Source organism: Rhinatrema bivittatum, chromosome 3 (genome assembly GCF_901001135.1).
Source record: "Rhinatrema bivittatum chromosome 3, aRhiBiv1.1, whole genome shotgun sequence".
Taxonomy (NCBI): Eukaryota; Metazoa; Chordata; class Amphibia; order Gymnophiona; family Rhinatrematidae; genus Rhinatrema; species Rhinatrema bivittatum.
The window spans coordinates 263,727,867-263,735,116 of NC_042617.1; the positions used below are offsets into that span (position 1 = coordinate 263,727,867).

Here is a 7,250-nt window from a genome sequence, read left to right on the forward strand (position 1 = left end):
CCAATCCAAGCCACAAGAACCTGGCAAGCACCCAAAAACCAAGTCCATTCCATGCAACCATTGCCAATGGCAGTGGCCACTCTCCAAGTGAACTCAATAGCAGGCAATGGACCTCTCCTCCAAGAACTCATCCAATCCTTCCCCAAACACAGCTATACTAACTGTGTTTGGGGAAGGTAGAGGGTGGGGATTTAGGTAAGGCTGGTGGGTGGGTTAGATAGGGGAAGGGAGGGAGGGGAAGGTGGGGGACGTGGAGGGAACGGAGGCAGGCTGCATGGCTCGGCGCGCGCAGGCTGCCGATTTTGCACAGCCTTGCACGTGCTGACCCCGGATTTTATAAGATACGCGCGGCTACACGCGTATCTTATAAAATCCGGCGTACTTTTGTTTGCGCCGGTTGTGTGTACTTTTTTAAGATCTACCTCAGCATGCGTCAACCACTTAGGGACTTAGCTTCCTTAATTTAAGAGCTCATCTTTACTTTTGAATACCAGCCTTTACACATTTTGCATTAGCCTGAACACCAGTAGTGTACACAAGATCTATTGTGGCTACATTTTAGTATCCATGCTAAAAAAGGCAGAGCATTACCCATTAAGTGCTGTTTTAGCATGTATGCTAAAGCATTTTTACCAAAAATTTTAATTCATAGGCCCCTAAATGCCAATTACTGCTGTCAATTTGAGGCTTTAAATTTTATTTCCACATTCCAAAGTGTTGCAGTTGATTTTTCCATCTGGGGTCCTTGGGATTTGAACTTGCAACTACAAACTAAGGACTTTACTAATTACTCATATCATGTTATATTAAAAGATAGATAAATGTGTGTTACAGTAGATATACCTGCGACTCTGCCACCAGTCTATTTTTGAGTTAATGTATGTTGACACAATAGCTCAGGTAATGATGTAGTGCATTGTTTCACTGCATTTTTATTAAGCTTTAGGGATTTTTAAAGAGATTTAGTACAAAATGAGATTTCATTAATTTTCGACCATTCTTTGTCCTCCAGTTGAACTTCACTGCTTTAGCTGGTGCTGTGTTGTTTTTAAGTAACTATGCTAATGTAGTACTCTGCTTCTTCAAATTTGAAACCTTCATGATTCTTTATTTATAAATGATGCCATTTCATTCAGAACCCCACAGACTCTGTATAAATACTGTGGCAAATGTATGAACCCCACTCCTTCACCCCCACCCAAGGAATGGTGATAGGCAAAGTGCAGAAACTGTAATGGTGAAAAGTGATGACAATATAATTGCTTTTTTTTCCAGTTATTTATTGAATATGCTAAGCCCAATAACCTCTACACAGAAAATGCTCAGCTAACAACATTCCCTGATGGGGCTCTGAAAGGCAAATATGGGATCAAATAGAATACATACTGTAGTTGTTTCTTTACACATCTGTGAGTGATCACCATACAAAAAAAAGTAATGATACCCTTTCATTGACATCATCTAAGTGATAATATACTTTTGTCTATGTCATTGGAGTAATAATAACCTTTCATCCATATCACAGCACAGAACATTTTTGTTATTCCGCAGTTTCTAATACATAAGAATAAAATAGTTACATTGCTAAAAAAAAAAAAAAAGTACACATTATTTAAGGTAGTACCCAGAAGCCAGAAGGGTTCAGATCTTTGTTCTTTTTCTCCAAAGCCTCCAAAGCTATTTGTAACCTGTAGCTTTGTTTTCACAATCTACGAATTACTGCTTAATGTCTGACAATAATTATACAGTAGTTTATAGGTTAATGGAACACAGCACAAAAAAAACAAAGCAATGGAATAGGAGCCATGCTTGTCTGTATCCTTAGGTTTATTATTGACCCTCTATTGCACGCTGTTAGTAATCTTACAGGTTAATTCTGACAGGTCACTTTTGCAGTTGCGGACCATGTCTCTGTGGAGATTCCTTTTTTGATCATGAAGTATAAGTGTTGATGATATGACTCTTTCCCATTCTACCTAGTGGTAGCTGGCAAATTCCTCTATTCAGATGGGCTGCCTAAAGTCATTCACAATAAAATGGAAACCTTGGCTTTGCAAATAATGACTTTAATTACACAACATAACATGGATTTAGAATAATAAGCTTATATGTATGCATTAAAGTGCTCTGACTAGATTGCTTCCTATCATAATGAATTATTGTTAATGTGAAATGCATTGTAATGTTAACCTTCTTATTACCCAAATAATATCTTTTAGGACTAAAGGTTCTGGCAAGTCAGAGATAGACAGGGCCATGGCAGTAACTGGGGTGTTCAAAGCTGATTTACTTTATTTAGATATATATACTGCCACAGGCCTCAGATAAGAACATCAGAATGCCTCTGCATAATAAACAGGAAGGGAAACTGCATATGATGTATTTCATGATACCAATACAATTGTTGTTGTAGCTGAGTCATAGAAGAATATCAGTTGCATTATTGTGAACTAAGGGGCCTATTTACTAGAGAGCATTAAAACATGCTTTAACGCAAATTTTCAACATACTTTAAGATACCCCCCAATGCCAAGAATGCGAGATTCACTAAAGGGGTTAAGCCTTTAGTGAATCCTGCATTCACAGGAATGTGTTGTCTTGTGGCAGTTACCAGGGGCATCTGACCCCACCTCCTCCCTCAGGATCTTTAAAAGTACAGGTATTTTCAAATTGTGAGATTCTCTTCCGATTGCAATTACTAAGAAGCCCCTGATGCAGTCAACCAGTTTTGCCAAAACTTTGCAATGTTGTGCGTTTTCAGAAACCAGCAAGTGTTTACAGTAGCATGCAGAAAGTTTTGAATCCAATAGCAGTCAAAGAATATTGACCAAATGAACTTTTGAAGTATCTATCCATATGCTGTGCTTTTTTTTTTTTTTTAATTTCTACATCCTGAAGAATATAAGAAAAGTGCTTTATTAATGTTCAATTGTTTTATTTGCATTAAAAAAAAAACCCCATAAAAAGTCAGGTGTAGATATGACACATTACCTTGGTTGAATGGGAAGCAGTGTAAGGGCTGGTAGATGATTATCCTTTTTGGCTAATATGCCTATTTATTGGCAAATAAGCAATTTTATGATACCAGCCTGGTAGTTTCAGTTATGCGGTACCCAAACTCCCAGGCTATTCTAAAGGAGACCGAGAAAAGCATGGGAGTTCAGAAACTGCTGAGCTCAAACTCACCAAGAGTTGCACCACGCTGGAAGAGAACATAACAGCTGCTCCAGAAGTGACGCTGGCAGTAAGCATCCGAAGAAGCTGAGGGAGGATAGAGAGGTGGAGGCAGACTGGTGGGAGATGCAGGGAGGGATTGAAAATGGCTGGGATGGGGTAGAGGAAGCAGGCGTATTGGGAGAAAAAGAGAATGTGGTGGATATGAGCTGAGGGAGAGAGATTGAATGTAGCGGACATTGACAAAGGGAAAGGGGGAAGAAGAATGTGGTAGAGATGAGTTGAGAAAGAGAGAGAGAGAGAGAGTTGGGAAGCAGATTTCATTTTAATTACATGAGCTACTCTGAGTATGCCTGAGCAGCTGGACCAGCCACATCACTGAAGTGGGAATCCCTCCCCTCCATTATCGAGAGCTCTGGCCAAAGTGGCCTCTGCTTTAAAAATAGTGGCAATCACTATTATAAACTATCATATACCACATTTTAAAAAGTTTTTAATGCGCTCTAATTTTTTTTTTTTAAATCTGCATCCTGTCTAATTTTTTTTTTTTTTTTTCATTTTTACACTGTATTTGTAGATCATTGTTATAAACCAAGTGGCATTTGTTTAGGAAGGGGGATATATTATTTACTGTCCTCCAAATGATTCAAGTAGGCCTATTATGGAGCAAATTATACCTGCTAGGCTACAGAAGAAGCCCAGAATAAAAATAGAAAAGTCTGCCAGTTTTTCAAAGAAAACTAACTTTCTCCATTTGAGTTTTAGGTGGAAAAGTGAAGGAAGAAGAAACATCATAGCTGCCCCTGTCACACTGCCTGTTAGGCCCATTAATAGTGCAAAATGGGGCATATATAAGGCCAATAACAGGGTGAGCACCAGCAGAACACCTCTTAAAGCAATGCCAAACAAGGGGGATGTGATATATGAATAGCCACCACGGAACATACAGGTATGCAATATCTCTGCAGCTGCATAGAAGGGGAGGGGATAAGATAGAAGGGCCTTAGTTAAGAGGCACAAGTTCACCAGCATCTCCAGGGAAGATGGCAAGTTGTCACTAATGACTTCCTTTGTTTCCTCACCCCAGGTCAAGAATGCAGTCAGCGCAAAGGATGTTTTAAAGAGGCAGGCAAAGAAATGAGTCCAAGTCAGCATGCGAGCAAACTCTCCCCTGTTTTTCATGCTACCTTCCAAAGTGGGAAGAAATATTTGGGAAGTGTAGCTGAAAATGATCACACCAACTGAGACCAAGAAATTTCCAAACTCCATGGACCGCCTGAATCTTCTCCAAGACCACTGGTGCATTTCTGTCACGCAATAAGACATCACTAGGAGAATGATAAAAAAATGGGCTAAGGAGCAAAGCAAACTGAGTTTAGATACAATCTTGAGGGTTTTGATAAACATGCAAGGCAACAAGATTACGAATGTAATAACAGACCATGTTTTCTCAGTTCCTGGCACAGAAGGAAAACTATGAGACAGGAGGTTCCCGCTCACTACCAGATACAGAGCGCATGTCATGGTGAGTTCCACGAGCTGGGTCACGTTGACAACTGCACCGCCGAGATTGGGAAATGGCGTTTTGCAGCAGGCGTTGGCGACGTCCTCGTATGTGTTCCTCACTCGTACAAGTTGCCCCTCTTCATTTTCTTCATACAGACAGGCAATCAGTATCCTGCCTGTGTAGCAGCACAACGCCGCAGTCAGGATAATAAGAAACAGCCCACTGTATCCACTGTGGAGAAGTGCATACGGCAGCCCGAGCACAAAAACTCCCTAGAGGGAGAGAGAGAACGAAGTGGGGTGGGGGTGGGGGAGTGGGTGGGAGAGGGAGAACAAACAGAGGCAAATCAATTACTAGAACCAATATATTTATGTATGCTTCTGTTGATTTTTGTTTCACCTCACTGCGTAACTGGATTAATGTTATTTTACTCTAAGGAAACCACAGCTATAAAACCGGGGTACCTATTACATGCAAGGTTTACCCTAATTTACTGGCTCACTATTACTTAGTACCGTTCTCTTACAGAAGGCATTTTAGAGAATGGATGAACTCATTCAGAAGTCATTTCACGGATTTTCACTTAAGGACTATACCCTTGTTGACAAAATGGAAAACAACTATTACAGATGGTAGCTCGTATTGTACAGTTAAGCTTTGTTACCTAAAGTGCCAGGTTTAATGATAAAAGACATAATAATTTTAATGATGGCAATAAACCTAATTTGCACTGAAAAAGGATTTTTCTTTTAAACTAAGTCCATGCATTCTTTTCATATACTATCACTATCATGAGTGAAAAAAGAAAATAAGTTATTTCTGTCTAGCTCGCTGTGTAATACTGAGAAAGGTGAAACTTTCTTGAGGAAACATAACTTCACTTTAATATTATATGATGTACAGGAAAATATTTTAGACAAGGTTGCAGCTGTTTATTTAGTAGATGCTTGTAGGTCCATATTCAGTCATGGTACAGCTCTGCAAGTTAGTCAGCTAACTAGTGCTGTATAATCAATATAGCACAGCCACACTGCTGAATATACCCGCGATCATAAAGTTAGCCAGTTATGTATAACCGGATAATTTTAGGATGGCCTTTTGTCCTGACCAGATAGCTGGATAAATCAGCCGGCTAAACCTGAACATCGAGTTAGCTGGTTAATTTATCCAACCAACTCAACTCCTCCTAGATCCACCCATTCCCTGCCCCTGTCTTAGCCAGCTAAAAATTACGCTGGCTAAAACACTTATCTGACTAAGTGGCACCCACTGACCGTAGCCAGATATGCAGTAGTGGCACTTAGCCAGTAAATGGTGCTTAGCTGGCTAAGTGCCTTTTTCAAAATCGGGCTCTTGGTGACCAAGTCAGGTTGCTGCTGCAGCATTCCAACCATTCTTATGGGGTGAGGTGGGGGGGGGGGGGGGGGGAGTGGGCAATCACTGATGATGGACTCCTTAGTTTGCTCCTGGCCACAATTACAAGTTAGGTTGTTGTAGAAGACCTTGCCTGTACTCACTTGCAGCTTATTGGCCCTGATCAGTGTGAAAACAATCAAGGACTGTCCACTTTTAGCACAATAGGTTGAAATCTGGGAAAGGGATGGTAGGGTCAACATTGAGGTAATGGTTTACTAATGCTAATGAATCCCATTTCCTCTGCCATATGAGTTCCAGCATGAAATCCTGGCTTAGCAATCTTATCCACAGGAAGCATCAGACTGGTGAGCGAGTCAGAAAGAGTCATTGTATATTGGTAGGCAGGGTAAGAGGATTAAGGTTACGCGTGCCGGCCGCAGCAGATCCGCGGCTCGGCCCCCTCACCTCTCTCAAAGTGATCCAGCATCTGGTTCCTCGTCTCTGGCGGCTGTGGGCTGTGGGCTCTGTCCTCGGGCCACCCCTGGGGCCTCCGGCTCTGCTGTAGTTCCTGGTGTTCTGCGTCGGGCCTCTCTGCGTGGCCGACGGAAAGACGCCGTCTCGACCAGCGCTGCGTTCCTCCCTAGGTGCGCACATGCGCTCAGCTAGTCCTTACATAGGGCCCATGGCGGGAACGTGGCTGCGGCCCCGGATGATGACGTCGGCAGAGCTCTGGTATATAAGCCTGGGTTCCACTCTCTCAAATTGTCTTTGCAACAGCCCCAGACCTCTGCATTGCCTGACTACTCCGCTGCCTTTCTCCAGCCCCAGACCTCTGCATCGCCTGACTACGCCATTGCTTCTCTCCAGCCCTGGACTTCTGCTTCGTCTGACCATCCTTGACTCTCTCCTCATCTGGACCTCAGCCTTGCTTGCCACTGCTTCCAGACTGCTGCCAGCCCTGAACCCAGCTTGCTTAAAGACGCCTCTTCAGCCTTTGTCCTGGACGTGGTTCACTCAGGCTTCGGCCTGCTCTTGCTCAGGCACCCTCTGTCAGACTGTGTTCCTATTGGCACCCAGGACTCCGCCTCATTCCAGTACAGATTGATACTTACACTAGTTGCTGCCTCTGGGCTGACCTCGATCCACCCATCGACGATCACTGATGGAGGCCACCTAAGTCCAGCCGGCCCTGGCACCCAAAGGCTCAACCCAT

The 7,250-nt window shown here is 42.6% G+C and overlaps 1 protein-coding gene across 1 annotated transcript; it reads right to left on the reverse strand.

The window, feature by feature from the left end:
- Positions 1–3,801: 3,801 nt before the first annotated feature.
- On the reverse strand, positions 3,802–6,075 carry LOC115088554 (vesicular inhibitory amino acid transporter-like). The gene is made up of 2 exons (XM_029596812.1): positions 5,956–6,075; positions 3,802–4,953 (listed from the first exon to the last, which is right to left on the reverse strand). The coding sequence occupies exons 1-2, from the start codon at positions 6,073–6,075 to the stop codon at positions 3,802–3,804; spliced, it is 1,272 nt and encodes a 423-aa protein (XP_029452672.1).
- Positions 6,076–7,250: the final 1,175 nt, after the last annotated feature.

Excerpts from the sequence above, each read along its gene's own strand:
- LOC115088554 (XM_029596812.1), bottom strand. The coding sequence starts at position 6,075 with ATGGTTGGAATGCTGCAGCAGCAACCTGACTTGGTCACCAAGAGCCCG. Across the intron at positions 4,954-5,955 it reads CTACTGCATATCTGGCTACG|GGAGTTTTTGTGCTCGGGCT; the intron begins GTCAGTGGGTGC and ends CTCTCCCTCTAG.